Below are 19,202 nucleotides of genomic sequence, written 5' to 3'. Positions count from 1 at the left end.
AAATCTATCAAATCACTTGACTCTTAGTATTCATTGAATGACACGTATTAATACTTCAGTTGATATGCATTTGTCTATTTCCTGCATTCCTTCTACACAGTTCCTACGACAACTTTGGCACCATGTGACCTGGTTGACACAATGGCCGATCTAAAAGATGATGAGATAATTCCATCGACTTTGAAAACTGGCAGTCAAGTAAATGATGTGCGTCCTGGAGGTGACGTGTGGACTCCTGCTAAGACTGACAGCTCGCCAATCATCACATTTAATTTTAAAGAGACTCGCCAACTACGGAAAGTGCAACTCAAGCGACTGACAAACGTCCAAGCTTACAGGGTTATGGTTGCATTTACAAATTCCAGCCCGCTGGATCAAGTAAGTAAGAACACTTCTATTTGCATATACGTACATAACACTCTCTATCCAGGAGTTACTATTTTCAATTTCAATTCTCACGTCTAAGAAGAGCTCGTGTATATCTTCTTTTCCACTCACACACAATTCTATTGGTCTCATTCGATAGGTTACGCAATTCACATAACGTTGTCATGCATAGTCATATTACAAATGTAACAATAATTAGTAGAGAAGCACATTTAAGTATCCTGTAGATTTCCTAGTATCTCTTTTAAACTGAGGCCTCCTATTAAGATGCACACAGACTACATTAGCAGTTCCTCCATATCTCCAATCCATTAGTTAGTAGCAGATCCTCCATTCACACTACACAAAACCCATATCCATTCAATGATCACTATGCTTATGATTACCTCAAATTCTTATTTAGACTTTGGAAGCAGAAGAAATCTTTGAAATTACGAACGACGACGAAGTGACAGCGCTGGAGATTGTATTCTATAAAACAAACGCTCAACTAGCAATGTCAGCTGAGGTCAACTTATGGGAATGCAAGAAACAAAAGACAACACCAGCAGTAACGACAACACAGTCAACTGTAGGAACAACTGCGAAAACAACTACGGCAGCCACAACTACTACAGCAGCCACAACTACTACAGCAGCCACAACTACTACGAAAGCCACAACTACACTGGCAACAACTAAACCAACCACTGTTGTTTCTACATCGAAGCCACCAACAACCCAACCAACAACTGGAACAACCTTCCCTACTACCACACCTTTACCCACGACAACACCTGTGGCATCGACGACGACGCCACCAACTACAGGTATAAGAAATTTGTATTCTCATTCGTTTCTCTAACAAACCCTGTCCGCTGCCTTTCCCACTCATTTACCGGCGTAAAGTCAATGATTTTCCTCTGGATGTATTGTGAAATCTATCAAATCACTTGACTCTTGGTATTCATTGAATGACACGTATTAATACTTCAGTTGATATGCATTTGTCTATTTCCTGCATTCCTTCTACACAGTTCCTACGACAACTTTGGCACCATGTGACCTGGTTGACACAATGGCCGATCTAAAAGATGATGAGATAATTCCATCGACTTTGAAAACTGGCAGTCAAGTAAATGATGTGCGTCCTGGAGGTGACGTGTGGACTCCTGCTAAGACTGACAGCTCGCCAATCATCACATTTAATTTTAAAGAGACTCGCCAACTACGGAAAGTGCAACTCAAGCGACTGACAAACGTCCAAGCTTACAGGGTTATGGTTGCATTTACAAATTCCAGCCCGCTGGATCAAGTAAGTAAGAACACTTCTATTTGCATATACGTACATAACACTCTCTATCCAGGAGTTACTATTTTCAATTTCAATTCTCACGTCTAAGAAGAGCTCGTGTATATCTTCTTTTCCACTCACACACAATTCTATTGGTCTCATTCGATAGGTTACGCAATTCACATAACGTTGTCATGCATCGTCATATTACAAATGTAACAATAATTAGTAGAGAAGCACATTTAAGTATCCTGTAGATTTCCTAGTATCTCTTTTAATCTGAAGCCTCCTATTAAGATGCACACAGACTACATTAGCAGTTCCTCCATATCTCCAATCCATTAGTTAGTAGCAGATCCTCCATTCACACTACACAAAACCCATATCCATTCAATGATCACTATGCTTATGATTACCTCAAATTCTTATTTAGACGTTGGAAGCAGAAGAAATCTTTGAAATTACGAACGACGACGAAGTGACAGCGCTGGAGATTATATTCTATAAAACAAACGCTCAACTAGCAATGTCAGCTGAGGTCAACTTATGGGAATGCAAGAAACAAAAGACAACACCAGCAGTAACGACAACACAGTCAACTGTAGGAACAACTGCGAAAACAACTACGGCAGCCACAACTACTACGAAAGCCACAACTACACTGGCAACAACTAAACCAACCACTGTTGTTTCTACATCGAAGCCACCAACAACCCAACCAACAACTGGAACAACCTTCCCTACTACCACACCTTCACCCACGACAACACCTGTGGCATCGACGACGACGCCACCAACTACAGGTATATGAAATTTGTATTCTCATTCGTTTCTCTAACAAACCCTGTCCGCTGCCTTTCCCACTCATTTACCGGCGTAAAGTCAATGATTTTCCTCTGGATGTATTGTGAAATCTATCAAATCACTTGACTCTTAGTATTCATTGAATGACACGTATTAATACTTCAGTTGATATGCATTTGTCTATTTCCTGCATTCCTTCTACACAGTTCCTACGACAACTTTGGCACCATGTGACCTGGTTGACACAATGGCCGATCTAAAAGATGATGAGATAATTCCATCGACTTTGAAAACTGGCAGTCAAGTAAATGATGTGCGTCCTGGAGGTGACGTGTGGACTCCTGCTAAGACTGACAGCTCGCCAATCATCACATTTAATTTTAAAGAGACTCGCCAACTACGGAAAGTGCAACTCAAGCGACTGACAAACGTCCAAGCTTACAGGGTTATGGTTGCATTTACAAATTCCAGCCCGCTGGATCAAGTAAGTAAGAACACTTCTATTTGCATATATGTACATAACACTCTCTATCCAGGAGTTACTATTTTCAATTTCAATTCTCACGTCTAAGAAGAGCTCGTGTATATCTTCTTTTCCACTCACACACAATTCTATTGGTCTCATTCGATAGGTTACGCAATTCACATAACGTTGTCATGCATCGTCATATTACAAATGTAACAATAATTAGTAGAGAAGCACATTTAAGTATCCTGTAGATTTCCTAGTATCTCTTTTAATCTGAAGCCTCCTATTAAGATGCACACAGACTACATTAGCAGTTCCTCCATATCTCCAATCCATTAGTTAGTAGCAGATCCTCCATTCACACTACACAAAACCCATATCCATTCAATGATCACTATGCTTATGATTACCTCAAATTCTTATTTAGACGTTGGAAGCAGAAGAAATCTTTGAAATTACGAACGACGACGAAGTGACAGCGCTGGAGATTATATTCTATAAAACAAACGCTCAACTAGCAATGTCAGCTGAGGTCAACTTATGGGAATGCAAGAAACAAAAGACAACACCAGCAGTAACGACAACACAGTCAACTGTAGGAACAACTGCGAAAACAACTACGGCAGCCACAACTACTACGAAAGCCACAACTACACTGGCAACAACTAAACCAACCACTGTTGTTTCTACATCGAAGCCACCAACAACCCAACCAACAACTGGAACAACCTTACCTACTACCACACCTTTACCCACGACAACACCTGTGGCATCGACGACGACGCCACCAACTACAGGTATATGAAATTTGTATTCTCATTCGTTTCTCTAACAAACCCTGTCCGCTGCCTTTCCCACTCATTTACCGGCGTAAAGTCAATGATTTTCCTCTGGATGTATTGTGAAATCTATCAAATCACTTGACTCTTAGTATTCATTGAATGACACGTATTAATACTTCAGTTGATATGCATTTGTCTATTTTCTGCATTCCTTCTACACAGTTCCTACGACAACTTTGGCACCATGTGACCTGGTTGACACAATGGCCGATCTAAAAGATGATGAGATAATTCCATCGACTTTGAAAACTGGCAGTCAAGTAAATGATGTGCGTCCTGGAGGTGACGTGTGGACTCCTGCTAAGACTGACAGCTCGCCAATCATCACATTTAATTTTAAAGAGACTCGCCAACTACGGAAAGTGCAACTCAAGCGACTGACAAACGTCCAAGCTTACAGGGTTATGGTTGCATTTACAAATTCCAGCCCGCTGGATCAAGTAAGTAAGAACACTTCTATTTGCATATACGTACATAACACTCTCTATCCAGGAGTTACTATTTTCAATTTCAATTCTCACGTCTAAGAAGAGCTCGTGTATATCTTCTTTTCCACTCACACACAATTCTATTGGTCTCATTCGATAGGTTACGCAATTCACATAACGTTGTCATGCATCGTCATATTACAAATGTAACAATAATTAGTAGAGAAGCACATTTAAGTATCCTGTAGATTTCCTAGTATCTCTTTTAATCTGAAGCCTCCTATTAAGATGCACACAGACTACATTAGCAGTTCCTCCATATCTCCAATCCATTAGTTAGTAGCAGATCCTCCATTCACACTACACAAAACCCATATCCATTCAATGATCACTATGCTTATGATTACCTCAAATTCTTATTTAGACGTTGGAAGCAGAAGAAATCTTTGAAATTACGAACGACGACGAAGTGACAGCGCTGGAGATTATATTCTATAAAACAAACGCTCAACTAGCAATGTCAGCTGAGGTCAACTTATGGGAATGCAAGAAACAAAAGACAACACCAGCAGTAACGACAACACAGTCAACTGTAGGAACAACTGCGAAAACAACTACGGCAGCCACAACTACTACGAAAGCCACAACTACACTGGCAACAACTAAACCAACCACTGTTGTTTCTACATCGAAGCCACCAACAACCCAACCAACAACTGGAACAACCTTGCCTACTACCACACCTTCACCCACGACAACACCTGTGGCATCGACGACGACGCCACCAACTACAGGTATATGAAATTTGTATTCTCATTCGTTTCTCTAACAAACCCTGTCCGCTGCCTTTCCCACTCATTTACCGGCGTAAAGTCAATGATTTTCCTCTGGATGTATTGTGAAATCTATCAAATCACTTGACTCTTAGTATTCATTGAATGACACGTATTAATACTTCAGTTGATATGCATTTGTCTATTTCCTGCATTCCTTCTACACAGTTCCTACGACAACTTTGGCACCATGTGACCTGGTTGACACAATGGCCGATCTAAAAGATGATGAGATAATTCCATCGACTTTGAAAACTGGCAGTCAAGTAAATGATGTGCGTCCTGGAGGTGACGTGTGGACTCCTGCTAAGACTGACAGCTCGCCAATCATCACATTTAATTTTAAAGAGACTCGCCAACTACGGAAAGTGCAACTCAAGCGACTGACAAACGTCCAAGCTTACAGGGTTATGGTTGCATTTACAAATTCCAGCCCGCTGGATCAAGTAAGTAAGAACACTTCTATTTGCATATATGTACATAACACTCTCTATCCAGGAGTTACTATTTTCAATTTCAATTCTCACGTCTAAGAAGAGCTCGTGTATATCTTCTTTTCCACTCACACACAATTCTATTGGTCTCATTCGATAGGTTACGCAATTCACATAACGTTGTCATGCATCGTCATATTACAAATGTAACAATAATTAGTAGAGAAGCACATTTAAGTATCCTGTAGATTTCCTAGTATCTCTTTTAATCTGAAGCCTCCTATTAAGATGCACACAGACTACATTATCAGTTCCTCCATATCTCCAATCCATTAGTTAGTAGCAGATCCTCCATTCACACTACACAAAACCCATATCCATTCAATGATCACTATGCTTATGATTACCTCAAATTCTTATTTAGACGTTGGAAGCAGAAGAAATCTTTGAAATTACGAACGACGACGAAGTGACAGCGCTGGAGATTATATTCTATAAAACAAACGCTCAACTAGCAATGTCAGCTGAGGTCAACTTATGGGAATGCAAGAAACAAAAGACAACACCAGCAGTAACGACAACACAGTCAACTGTAGGAACAACTGCGAAAACAACTACGGCAGCCACAACTACTACGAAAGCCACAACTACACTGGCAACAACTAAACCAACCACTGTTGTTTCTACATCGAAGCCACCAACAACCCAACCAACAACTGGAACAACCTTGCCTACTACCACACCTTCACCCACGACAACACCTGTGGCATCGACGACGACGCCACCAACTACAGGTATATGAAATTTGTATTCTCATTCGTTTCTCTAACAAACCCTGTCCGCTGCCTTTCCCACTCATTTACCGGCGTAAAGTCAATGATTTTCCTCTGGATGTATTGTGAAATCTATCAAATCACTTGACTCTTAGTATTCATTGAATGACACGTATTAATACTTCAGTTGATATGCATTTGTCTATTTCCTGCATTCCTTCTACACAGTTCCTACGACAACTTTGGCACCATGTGACCTGGTTGACACAATGGCCGATCTAAAAGATGATGAGATAATTCCATCGACTTTGAAAACTGGCAGTCAAGTAAATGATGTGCGTCCTGGAGGTGACGTGTGGACTCCTGCTAAGACTGACAGCTCGCCAATCATCACATTTAATTTTAAAGAGACTCGCCAACTACGGAAAGTGCAACTCAAGCGACTGACAAACGTCCAAGCTTACAGGGTTATGGTTGCATTTACAAATTCCAGCCCGCTGGATCAAGTAAGTAAGAACACTTCTATTTGCATATATGTACATAACACTCTCTATCCAGGAGTTACTATTTTCAATTTCAATTCTCACGTCTAAGAAGAGCTCGTGTATATCTTCTTTTCCACTCACACACAATTCTATTGGTCTCATTCGATAGGTTACGCAATTCACATAACGTTGTCATGCATCGTCATATTACAAATGTAACAATAATTAGTAGAGAAGCACATTTAAGTATCCTGTAGATTTCCTAGTATCTCTTTTAATCTGAAGCCTCCTATTAAGATGCACACAGACTACATTAGCAGTTCCTCCATATCTCCAATCCATTAGTTAGTAGCAGATCCTCCATTCACACTACACAAAACCCATATCCATTCAATGATCACTATGCTTATGATTACCTCAAATTCTTATTTAGACGTTGGAAGCAGAAGAAATCTTTGAAATTACGAACGACGACGAAGTGACAGCGCTGGAGATTATATTCTATAAAACAAACGCTCAACTAGCAATGTCAGCTGAGGTCAACTTATGGGAATGCAAGAAACAAAAGACAACACCAGCAGTAACGACAACACAGTCAACTGTAGGAACAACTGCGAAAACAACTACGGCAGCCACAACTACTACGAAAGCCACAACTACACTGGCAACAACTAAACCAACCACTGTTGTTTCTACATCGAAGCCACCAACAACCCAACCAACAACTGGAACAACCTTCCCTACTACCACACCTTCACCCACGACAACACCTGTGGCATCGACGACGACGCCACCAACTACAGGTATATGAAATTTGTATTCTCATTCGTTTCTCTAACAAACCCTGTCCGCTGCCTTTCCCACTCATTTACCGGCGTAAAGTCAATGATTTTCCTCTGGATGTATTGTGAAATCTATCAAATCACTTGACTCTTAGTATTCATTGAATGACACGTATTAATACTTCAGTTGATATGCATTTGTCTATTTCCTGCATTCCTTCTACACAGTTCCTACGACAACTTTGGCACCATGTGACCTGGTTGACACAATGGCCGATCTAAAAGATGATGAGATAATTCCATCGACTTTGAAAACTGGCAGTCAAGTAAATGATGTGCGTCCTGGAGGTGACGTGTGGACTCCTGCTAAGACTGACAGCTCGCCAATCATCACATTTAATTTTAAAGAGACTCGCCAACTACGGAAAGTGCAACTCAAGCGACTGACAAACGTCCAAGCTTACAGGGTTATGGTTGCATTTACAAATTCCAGCCCGCTGGATCAAGTAAGTAAGAACACTTCTATTTGCATATACGTAAATAACACTCTCTATCCAGGAGTTACTATTTTCAATTTCAATTCTCACGTCTAAGAAGAGCTCGTGTATATCTTCTTTTCCACTCACACACAATTCTATTGGTCTCATTCGATAGGTTACGCAATTCACATAACGTTGTCATGCATCGTCATATTACAAATGTAACAATAATTAGTAGAGAAGCACATTTAAGTATCCTGTAGATTTCCTAGTATCTCTTTTAATCTGAAGCCTCCTATTAAGATGCACACAGACTACATTAGCAGTTCCTCCATATCTCCAATCCATTAGTTAGTAGCAGATCCTCCATTCACACTACACAAAACCCATATCCATTCAATGATCACTATGCTTATGATTACCTCAAATTCTTATTTAGACGTTGGAAGCAGAAGAAATCTTTGAAATTACGAACGACGACGAAGTGACAGCGCTGGAGATTATATTCTATAAAACAAACGCTCAACTAGCAATGTCAGCTGAGGTCAACTTATGGGAATGCAAGAAACAAAAGACAACACCAGCAGTAACGACAACACAGTCAACTGTAGGAACAACTGCGAAAACAACTACGGCAGCCACAACTACTACGAAAGCCACAACTACACTGGCAACAACTAAACCAACCACTGTTGTTTCTACATCGAAGCCACCAACAACCCAACCAACAACTGGAACAACCTTCCCTACTACCACACCTTCACCCACGACAACACCTGTGGCATCGACGACGACGCCACCAACTACAGGTATATGAAATTTGTATTCTCATTCGTTTCGCTAACAAACCCTGTCCGCTGCCTTTCCCACTCATTTACCGGCGTAAAGTCAATGATTTTCCTCTGGATGTATTGTGAAATCTATCAAATCACTTGACTCTTAGTATTCATTGAATGACACGTATTAATACTTCAGTTGATATGCATTTGTCTATTTCCTGCATTCCTTCTACACAGTTCCTACGACAACTTTGGCACCATGTGACCTGGTTGACACAATGGCCGATCTAAAAGATGATGAGATAATTCCATCGACTTTGAAAACTGGCAGTCAAGTAAATGATGTGCGTCCTGGAGGTGACGTGTGGACTCCTGCTAAGACTGACAGCTCGCCAATCATCACATTTAATTTTAAAGAGACTCGCCAACTACGGAAAGTGCAACTCAAGCGACTGACAAACGTCCAAGCTTACAGGGTTATGGTTGCATTTACAAATTCCAGCCCGCTGGATCAAGTAAGTAAGAACACTTCTATTTGCATATATGTACATAACACTCTCTATCCAGGAGTTACTATTTTCAATTTCAATTCTCACGTCTAAAAAGAGCTCGTGTATATCTTCTTTTCCACTCACACACAATTCTATTGGTCTCATTCGATAGGTTACGCAATTCACATAACGTTGTCATGCATCGTCATATTACAAATGTAACAATAATTAGTAGAGAAGCACATTTAAGTATCCTGTAGATTTCCTAGTATCTCTTTTAATCTGAAGCCTCCTATTAAGATGCACACAGACTACATTAGCAGTTCCTCCATATCTCCAATCCATTAGTTAGTAGCAGATCCTCCATTCACACTACACAAAACCCATATCCATTCAATTATCACTATGCTTATGATTACCTCAAATTCTTATTTAGACGTTGGAAGCAGAAGAAATCTTTGAAATTACGAACGACGACGAAGTGACAGCGCTGGAGATTATATTCTATAAAACAAACGCTCAACTAGCAATGTCAGCTGAGGTCAACTTATGGGAATGCAAGAAACAAAAGACAACACCAGCAGTAACGACAACACAGTCAACTGTAGGAACAACTGCGAAAACAACTACGGCAGCCACAACTACTACGAAAGCCACAACTACACTGGCAACAACTAAACCAACCACTGTTGTTTCTACATCGAAGCCACCAACAACCCAACCAACAACTGGAACAACCTTCCCTACTACCACACCTTCACCCACGACAACACCTGTGGCATCGACGACGACGCCACCAACTACAGGTATATGAAATTTGTATTCTCATTCGTTTCTCTAACAAACCCTGTCCGCTGCCTTTCCCACTCATTTACCGGCGTAAAGTCAATGATTTTCCTCTGGATGTATTGTGAAATCTATCAAATCACTTGACTCTTAGTATTCATTGAATGACACGTATTAATACTTCAGTTGATATGCATTTGTCTATTTCCTGCATTCCTTCTACACAGTTCCTACGACAACTTTGGCACCATGTGACCTGGTTGACACAATGGCCGATCTAAAAGATGATGAGATAATTCCATCGACTTTGAAAACTGGCAGTCAAGTAAATGATGTGCGTCCTGGAGGTGACGTGTGGACTCCTGCTAAGACTGACAGCTCGCCAATCATCACATTTAATTTTAAAGAGACTCGCCAACTACGGAAAGTGCAACTCAAGCGACTGACAAACGTCCAAGCTTACAGGGTTATGGTTGCATTTACAAATTCCAGCCCGCTGGATCAAGTAAGTAAGAACACTTCTATTTGCATATACGTACATAACACTCTCTATCCAGGAGTTACTATTTTCAATTTCAATTCTCACGTCTAAGAAGAGCTCGTGTATATCTTCTTTTCCACTCACACACAATTCTATTGGTCTCATTCGATAGGTTACGCAATTCACATAACGTTGTCATGCATCGTCATATTACAAATGTAACAATAATTAGTAGAGAAGCACATTTAAGTATCCTGTAGATTTCCTAGTATCTCTTTTAATCTGAAGCCTCCTATTAAGATGCACACAGACTACATTAGCAGTTCCTCCATATCTCCAATCCATTAGTTAGTAGCAGATCCTCCATTCACACTACACAAAACCCATATCCATTCAATGATCACTATGCTTATGATTACCTCAAATTCTTATTTAGACGTTGGAAGCAGAAGAAATCTTTGAAATTACGAACGACGACGAAGTGACAGCGCTGGAGATTGTATTCTATAAAACAAACGCTCAACTAGCAATGTCAGCTGAGGTCAACTTATGGGAATGCAAGAAACAAAAGACAACACCAGCAGTAACGACAACACAGTCAACTGTAGGAACAACTGCGAAAACAACTACGGCAGCCACAACTACTACGAAAGCCACAACTACACTGGCAACAACTAAACCAACCACTGTTGTTTCTACATCGAAGCCACCAACAACCCAACCAACAACTGGAACAACCTTACCTACTACCACACCTTCACCCACGACAACACCTGTGGCATCGACGACGACGCCACCAACTACAGGTATATGAAATTTGTATTCTCATTCGTTTCTCTAACAAACCCTGTCCGCTGCCTTTCCCACTCATTTACCGGCGTAAATTCAATGAATATCTCTGGACATTTTGCGAAATCTTTCAAATCACTTAACTGTCATTATTCATTGAATGATACGTATTAATAATTCTGTGGATATGCATTTGTCTATTTCCTGCATTCCTTCTACACAGTTCCTACGACAACTTTGGCACCATGTGACCTGGTTGACACAATGGCCGATCTAAAAGATGATGAGATAATTCCGTCGACTTTGAAAACTGGCAGTCAAGTAAATGATGTGCGTCCTGGAGGTGACGTGTGGACTCCTGCTAAGACTGACAGCTCGCCAATCATCACATTTAATTTTAAAGAGACTCGCCAACTACGGAAAGTGCAACTCAAGCGACTGACAAACGTCCAAGCTTACAGGGTTATGGTCGCATTTACAAATTCCAGCCCGCTGGATCAAGTAAGTAAGAACACTTCTATTTGCATATACGTACATAACACTCTCTATCCAGGAGTTACTATTTTCAATTTCAATTCTCACGTCTAAGAAGAGCTCGTGTATATCTTCTTTTCCACTCACACACAATTCTATTGGTCTCATTCGATAGGTTACGCAATTCACATAACGTTGTCATGCATCGTCATATTACAAATGTAACAATAATTAGTAGAGAAGCACATTTAAGTATCCTGTAGATTTCCTAGTATCTCTTTTAATCTGAAGCCTCCTATTAAGATGCACACAGACTACATTAGCAGTTCCTCCATATCTCCAATCCATTAGTTAGTAGCAGATCCTCTATTCACACTACACAAATTCCATATCCATTCAATGATCACTATGCTTATGATTACCTCAAATTCTTATTTAGACGTTGGAAGCAGAAGAAATCTTTGAAATTACGAACGACGACGAAGTGACAGCGCTGGAGATTATATTCTATAAAACAAACGCTCAACTAGCAATGTCAGCTGAGGTCAACTTATGGGAATGCAAGAAACAAAAGACAACACCAGCAGTAACGACAACACAGTCAACTGTAGGAACAACTGCGAAAACAACTACGGCAGCCACAACTACTACGAAAGCCACAACTACACTGGCAACAACTAAACCAACCACTGTTGTTTCTACATCGAAGCCACCAACAACCCAACCAACAACTGGAACAACCTTACCTACTACCACACCTTTACCCACGACAACACCTGTGGCATCGACGACGACGCCACCAACTACAGGTATATGAAATTTGTATTCTCATTCGTTTCTCTAACAAACCCTGTCCGCTGCCTTTCCCACTCATTTACCGGCGTAAAGTCAATGATTTTCCTCTGGATGTATTGTGAAATCTATCAAATCACTTGACTCTTAGTATTCATTGAATGACACGTATTAATACTTCAGTTGATATGCATTTGTCTATTTCCTGCATTCCTTCTACACAGTTCCTACGACAACTTTGGCACCATGTGACCTGGTTGACACAATGGCCGATCTAAAAGATGATGAGATAATTCCATCGACTTTGAAAACTGGCAGTCAAGTAAATGATGTGCGTCCTGGAGGTGACGTGTGGACTCCTGCTAAGACTGACAGCTCGCCAATCATCACATTTAATTTTAAAGAGACTCGCCAACTACGGAAAGTGCAACTCAAGCGACTGACAAACGTCCAAGCTTACAGGGTTATGGTTGCATTTACAAATTCCAGCCCGCTGGATCAAGTAAGTAAGAACACTTCTATTTGCATATACGTACATAACACTCTCTATCCAGGAGTTACTATTTTCAATTTCAATTCTCACGTCTAAGAAGAGCTCGTGTATATCTTCTTTTCCACTCACACACAATTCTATTGGTCTCATTCGATAGGTTACGCAATTCACATAACGTTGTCATGCATCGTCATATTACAAATGTAACAATAATTAGTAGAGAAGCACATTTAAGTATCCTGTAGATTTCCTAGTATCTCTTTTAATCTGAAGCCTCCTATTAAGATGCACACAGACTACATTAGCAGTTCCTCCATATCTCCAATCCATTAGTTAGTAGCAGATCCTCCATTCACACTACACAAAACCCATATCCATTCAATGATCACTATGCTTATGATTACCTCAAATTCTTATTTAGACGTTGGAAGCAGAAGAAATCTTTGAAATTACGAACGACGACGAAGTGACAGCGCTGGAGATTATATTCTATAAAACAAACGCTCAACTAGCAATGTCAGCTGAGGTCAACTTATGGGAATGCAAGAAACAAAAGACAACACCAGCAGTAACGACAACACAGTCAACTGTAGGAACAACTGCGAAAACAACTACGGCAGCCACAACTACTACGAAAGCCACAACTACACTGGCAACAACTAAACCAACCACTGTTGTTTCTACATCGAAGCCACCAACAACCCAACCAACAACTGGAACAACCTTCCCTACTACCACACCTTCACCCACGACAACACCTGTGGCATCGACGACGACGCCACCAACTACAGGTATATGAAATTTGTATTCTCATTCGTTTCTCTAGCAAACCCTGTCCGCTGCCTTTCCCACTCATTTACCGGCGTAAAGTCAATGATTTTCCTCTGGATGTATTGTGAAATCTATCAAATCACTTGACTCTTAGTATTCATTGAATGACACGTATTAATACTTCAGTTGATTTGCATTTGTCTATTTCCTGCATTCCTTCTACACAGTTCCTACGACAACTTTGGCACCATGTGACCTGGTTGACACAATGGCCGATCTAAAAGATGATGAGATAATTCCATCGACTTTGAAAACTGGCAGTCAAGTAAATGATGTGCGTCCTGGAGGTGACGTGTGGACTCCTGCTAAGACTGACAGCTCGCCAATCATCACATTTAATTTTAAAGAGACTCGCCAACTACGGAAAGTGCAACTCAAGCGACTGACAAACGTCCAAGCTTACAGGGTTATGGTTGCATTTACAAATTCCAGCCCGCTGGATCAAGTAAGTAAGAACACTTCTATTTGCATATACGTACATAACACTCTCTATCCAGGAGTTACTATTTTCAATTTCAATTCTCACGTCTAAGAAGAGCTCGTGTATATCTTCTTTTCCACTCACACACAATTCTATTGGTCTCATTCGATAGGTTACGCAATTCACATAACGTTGTCATGCATCGTCATATTACAAATGTAACAATAATTAGTAGAGAAGCACATTTAAGTATCCTGTAGATTTCCTAGTATCTCTTTTAAACTGAGGCCTCCTATTAAGATGCACACAGACTACATTAGCAGTTCCTCCATATCTCCAATCCATTAGTTAGTAGCAGATCCTCCATTCACACTACACAAAACCCATATCCATTCAATGATCACTATGCTTATGATTACCTCAAATTCTTATTTAGACTTTGGAAGCAGAAGAAATCTTTGAAATTACGAACGACGACGAAGTGACAGCGCTGGAGATTATATTCTATAAAACAAACGCTCAACTAGCAATGTCAGCTGAGGTCGACTTATGGGAATGCAAGAAACAAAAGACAACACCAGCAGTAACGACAACACAGTCAACTGTAGGAACAACTGCGAAAACAACTACGGCAGCCACAACTACTACAGCAGCCACAACTACTACAGCAGCCACAACTACTACGAAAGCCACAACTACACTGGCAACAACTAAACCAACCACTGTTGTTTCTACATCGAAGCCACCAACAACCCAACCAACAACTGGAACAACCTTCCCTACTACCACACCTTCACCCACGACAACACCTGTGGCATCGACGACGACGCCACCAACTACAGGTATATGAAATTTGTATTCTCATTCGTTTCTCTAACAAACCCTGTCCGCTGCCTTTCCCACTCATTTACCGGCGTAAATTCAATGAATATCTCTGGACATTTTGCGAAATCTTTCAAATCACTTAACTGTCATTATTCATTGAATGATACGTATTAATAATTCTGTTGATATGCATTTGTCTATTTCCTGCATTCCTTCTACACAGTTCCTACGACAACTTTGGCACCATGTGACCTGGTTGACACAATGGCCGATCTAAAAGATGATGAGATAATTCCATCGACTTTGAAAACTGGCAGTCAAGTAAATGATGTGCGTCCTGGAGGTGACGTGTGGACTCCTGCTAAGACTGACAGCTCGCCAAGCATCACATTTAATTTTAAAGAGACTCGCCAACTACGGAAAGTGCAACTCAAGCGACTGACAAACGTCCAAGCTTACAGGGTTAGGGTTCTATTTACAAATTCCAGCCCGCTGGGTCAAGTAAGTAAGAACACTTCTATTTGCATATACGTACATAACACTCTCTATCCAGGAGTTACTATTTTCAATTTCAATTCTCACGTCTAAGAAGAGCTCGTGTATATCTTCTTTTCCACTCACACACAATTCTATTGGTCTCATTCGATAGGTTACGCAATTCACATAACGTTGTCATGCATCGTCATATTACAAATGTAACAATAATTAGTAGAGAAGCACATTTAAGTATCCTGTAGATTTCCTAGTATCTCTTTTAATCTGAGGCCTCCTATTAAGATGCACACGGACTATATTAGCATTTCCTCCATATCTCCAATCCATTAGTTAGTAGCAGATCCTCCATTCACACTACACAAAACCCATATCCATTCAATGATCACTATGCTTATGATTACCTCAAATTCTTATTTAGACGTTGGAAGCAGAAGAAATCTTTGAAATTACGAACGACGACGAAGTGACAGCGCTGGAGATTGTATTCTATAAAACAAACGCTCAACTAGCAATGTCAGCTGAGGTCAACTTATGGGAATGCAAGAAACAAAAGACAACACCAGCAGTAACGACAACACAGTCAACTGTAGGAACAACTGCGAAAACAACTACGGCAGCCACAACTACTACAGCAGCCACAACTACTACGAAAGCCACAACTACACAGGCAACAACTAAACCAACCACACCCTCTTCCCCAACAACACCAGTGGCATCTACGACAACGACACCTGTTACAGGTATGTGAATTCCATATTATTGTTCGTTTCTCTAACAAAACTGTCCCTGTTTTTTTCCCACTGACATTTCGTGCCTAAATTCAATGAATATCTCTGGACATTTTGCGAAATCTTTCAAATCACTTAACTGTCATTATTCATTGAATGATACGTATTAATAATTCTGTGGATATGCATTTGTCTATTTCCTGCATTCCTTCTACACAGTTCCTACGACAACTTCGGCACCATGTGACCTGGTTGACAGAATAACCGATCTAAAAGATGATGAGATAATTCCATCGACTTTGAAAACTGGCAGTCAAGTAAATGTTGTGCGTTCTGGAGGTGACTTGTGGTCTCCTGCTAAGACTGAATGCAATAAAATAACTACCAGTGCTCGTCTGGTATATATTGTATCGACCTCGCAAAATTGACCGGATGAATTCATTCACATCCGTTCATGACAATCCCCTTGAGTACTGTAGTATTTCCGCTTTTATTAGTTTTTTTATCTATTTTATTGACAGTTCTATTTATTTGTTTTCTTTTCCGTATCGTGTTAAAGTAAACTTCTGTTTTTTTGCTATGTGATTTATTTGCTTTCAAACCCTACGTTTGATGACCGAATTTCCGTATCACTCTTCTTTCTTCTTTGTTGATGCCTGAAGAAACTGTTGCATTTATCAGTGTATATATTTGCTGCTGTAGAGAGTTTTCTCCCGCCACACCCCAGCCCAACCAATATTTTTGCGTCTTCGAATACTACTTTAAACAAGCTTGGCTTGGATTTCTGTCCTTTACGACGATAGGTTTTCCAGTTGATCCAATCAAGAGAACAGTCTGCTTGTGAAGTTAGCAAGCAAGTAACTAAATCTCCACAGACACGAATACAGTATACGTAATTCTCAGGGAGAGCCAGAGGGACACAGAATGTTACAAAGCCGGTCCTATGGAATGCAAGTACTACACACTTTTGACAGTTGAGTGAACTGGAGCATCGAGAAATAAAATGTCTTGCTCAAAGACACAACGCACCGCTGGTAATCGAACTCTCAATTTTACGAACGTGAACCAAATGCCCTAACCACTAAGCCACGCGCCTTCTTAAATAAGCTTATATGTGGGAAAACGTCAAAACTCTTCAATACGATGTTTTCTAATAGAGACACAAGGCCAGCAAGTTTCAATGTTAGTCGATGCAATCGACGCCAATACTTGACTGGTACAGAGTAATGAAGAGCAAGTTTAACCTCGGCAGAATTTGATCTGCCAACGAATGTGCCAGAAGAAATACTGCAATACTACAAAGCAATTTTTGTCGACGCTATATATTCAGCTATTGCCTTTCGCCCTTTCGGGGTCGATAAAATAAGTTGCCATTCGATTCCTCAAAACTGGCATCTATGTACTTAAATTAGAGAGAATTAAAGTGGGGAGCTGACAGAATTGTTAGAACATCTGGAAAATGCTTAGCATTATTTCCTCTAAGGCGGTGAGGTGGCAGAATCGTTAGCACGCCGGGTAAAATATTTAGCAGTATTTCGTCCGTGTTTACGTTCTCAGTTCTAATTCCGTCGAGGTTGACTTTGCCTTTCATCCTTTCGGGGTCGATGGAATAAGTTACCAATTGAGCACTGAGGTCGATGTAATTGACTTAACTCCTCACCGCAAATTCCAGGCCTTGTGCCTATAGTAGAAGGAATTATTTCCTCTGCTTCTTTTCGTTCTGGGTTCAAATGCTGTCGGATTCATATTTTCCTTTTATCCCTCCGAGGTCGATAATTGTCATTGAAATACTCGGATCAATTTAACTGATTGTCCCTAAGACTAGACGTGTCGTGAACGTTCTGTGAGTTATTCACCTATTTTCATTGTTATAAATTTCTTTTGTTTCCGCCTTTGCTGTATCGTGTGTCATGTTTTGAGCAGTCCATAGGGGTCTGAGCAAAAGATATTGTTATCAGCCCTAAGGGACGGAATTTCACAAAGAATTACTTTGTTTTTGGAATATCTATTTGAAACTTAATTTGGCGGAGTCTTCCTCGCCAAAAGAAGAAGAGAAGATGGTGGGAAGTAGTTTCGAAGACGAAATTGTCTTCCGCCGTCAAATCATGGAAAGGAGTAGTAGCCGTAGACAATATCAACAGCAACAGAATCATCATCATCAACACCGACAACAACAAAAAAACATAGAAGAAACATGTTAAAACAACAGCACCAGTACCGCCGCCGCCATCACAAACGCCGACTAATGCAACAACAACGAACAAGAAAAAACAGGAGAAAGAAAAACCACATTCTACAAACATAAGTGAAAATTTAACCACCGCCTCTGCAACTACCACCATCAACGCCAACACAATCGCTGAAAACGGCAAAAATCATAAAGCAAGCGTTAACGGTTTCGCAGCTACAGTGCGTCAAACACAAGAAAATCTAAAGCTGCCAATAGATGATTTTAAAAATGCAAGACGCATGTTAAAAAGAAAATGAAGAGAGCTTACGCTTAACACCCCTGAAAACATTGTAGAAGACACACTCAGAAAGAAAATAATATGCAAAACAATAGGGATAAAAATGTGTAAACTAGAACGGGCGACACAGCAACAAATTGAAAAGTGTTTACGACCAGTATGGGATGCGAAAACATACATTGCAAGCGATATGGCAATGTAGAGGTGAGATATTCTACAGAGGAGAAAATAAGAAAGCATTCCACTTTTACCTTTAAAAAAAGAAATTGTAGAAGCAGAACTGGTCGGGACAGGCATGGTGCTGTGGGTGCATGTGGATCAAGAAAGTCTAGAAGCACACTTGGACTTTATAAATTTGCC

The 19,202-nt window shown here is 40.4% G+C and overlaps 1 protein-coding gene across 1 annotated transcript in view; it reads left to right on the top strand.

Moving 5' to 3' along the window:
- Positions 1 to 19,202, top strand: part of LOC106880792 (uncharacterized) — a 204,223-nt gene that overhangs the window by 165,959 nt on the left and 19,062 nt on the right. Inside the window, exons 69-94 of the mRNA XM_089358814.1 lie at positions 101 to 378; positions 791 to 1,196; positions 1,404 to 1,681; positions 2,094 to 2,463; positions 2,671 to 2,948; positions 3,361 to 3,730; positions 3,938 to 4,215; positions 4,628 to 4,997; positions 5,205 to 5,482; positions 5,895 to 6,264; positions 6,472 to 6,749; positions 7,162 to 7,531; positions 7,739 to 8,016; positions 8,429 to 8,798; positions 9,006 to 9,283; positions 9,696 to 10,065; positions 10,273 to 10,550; positions 10,963 to 11,332; positions 11,539 to 11,816; positions 12,229 to 12,598; positions 12,806 to 13,083; positions 13,496 to 13,865; positions 14,073 to 14,350; positions 14,763 to 15,168; positions 15,375 to 15,652; positions 16,065 to 16,386. Coding sequence (XP_089214940.1) covers positions 101 to 378; positions 791 to 1,196; positions 1,404 to 1,681; positions 2,094 to 2,463; positions 2,671 to 2,948; positions 3,361 to 3,730; positions 3,938 to 4,215; positions 4,628 to 4,997; positions 5,205 to 5,482; positions 5,895 to 6,264; positions 6,472 to 6,749; positions 7,162 to 7,531; positions 7,739 to 8,016; positions 8,429 to 8,798; positions 9,006 to 9,283; positions 9,696 to 10,065; positions 10,273 to 10,550; positions 10,963 to 11,332; positions 11,539 to 11,816; positions 12,229 to 12,598; positions 12,806 to 13,083; positions 13,496 to 13,865; positions 14,073 to 14,350; positions 14,763 to 15,168; positions 15,375 to 15,652; positions 16,065 to 16,386 — 8,448 coding nt within the window. The remainder of the gene's footprint in view (positions 1 to 100; positions 379 to 790; positions 1,197 to 1,403; positions 1,682 to 2,093; positions 2,464 to 2,670; positions 2,949 to 3,360; positions 3,731 to 3,937; positions 4,216 to 4,627; positions 4,998 to 5,204; positions 5,483 to 5,894; positions 6,265 to 6,471; positions 6,750 to 7,161; positions 7,532 to 7,738; positions 8,017 to 8,428; positions 8,799 to 9,005; positions 9,284 to 9,695; positions 10,066 to 10,272; positions 10,551 to 10,962; positions 11,333 to 11,538; positions 11,817 to 12,228; positions 12,599 to 12,805; positions 13,084 to 13,495; positions 13,866 to 14,072; positions 14,351 to 14,762; positions 15,169 to 15,374; positions 15,653 to 16,064; positions 16,387 to 19,202) is intronic.

Source organism: Octopus bimaculoides, chromosome 10, assembly GCF_046866305.1.
Source record: "Octopus bimaculoides isolate indiv1 chromosome 10, ASM4686630v1, whole genome shotgun sequence".
NCBI lineage: Eukaryota > Metazoa > Mollusca > Cephalopoda > Octopoda > Octopodidae > Octopus > Octopus bimaculoides.
The sequence above is the reverse complement of the archived record's forward strand: the minus strand, read 5'-3'. Positions and strand labels throughout refer to the sequence as shown.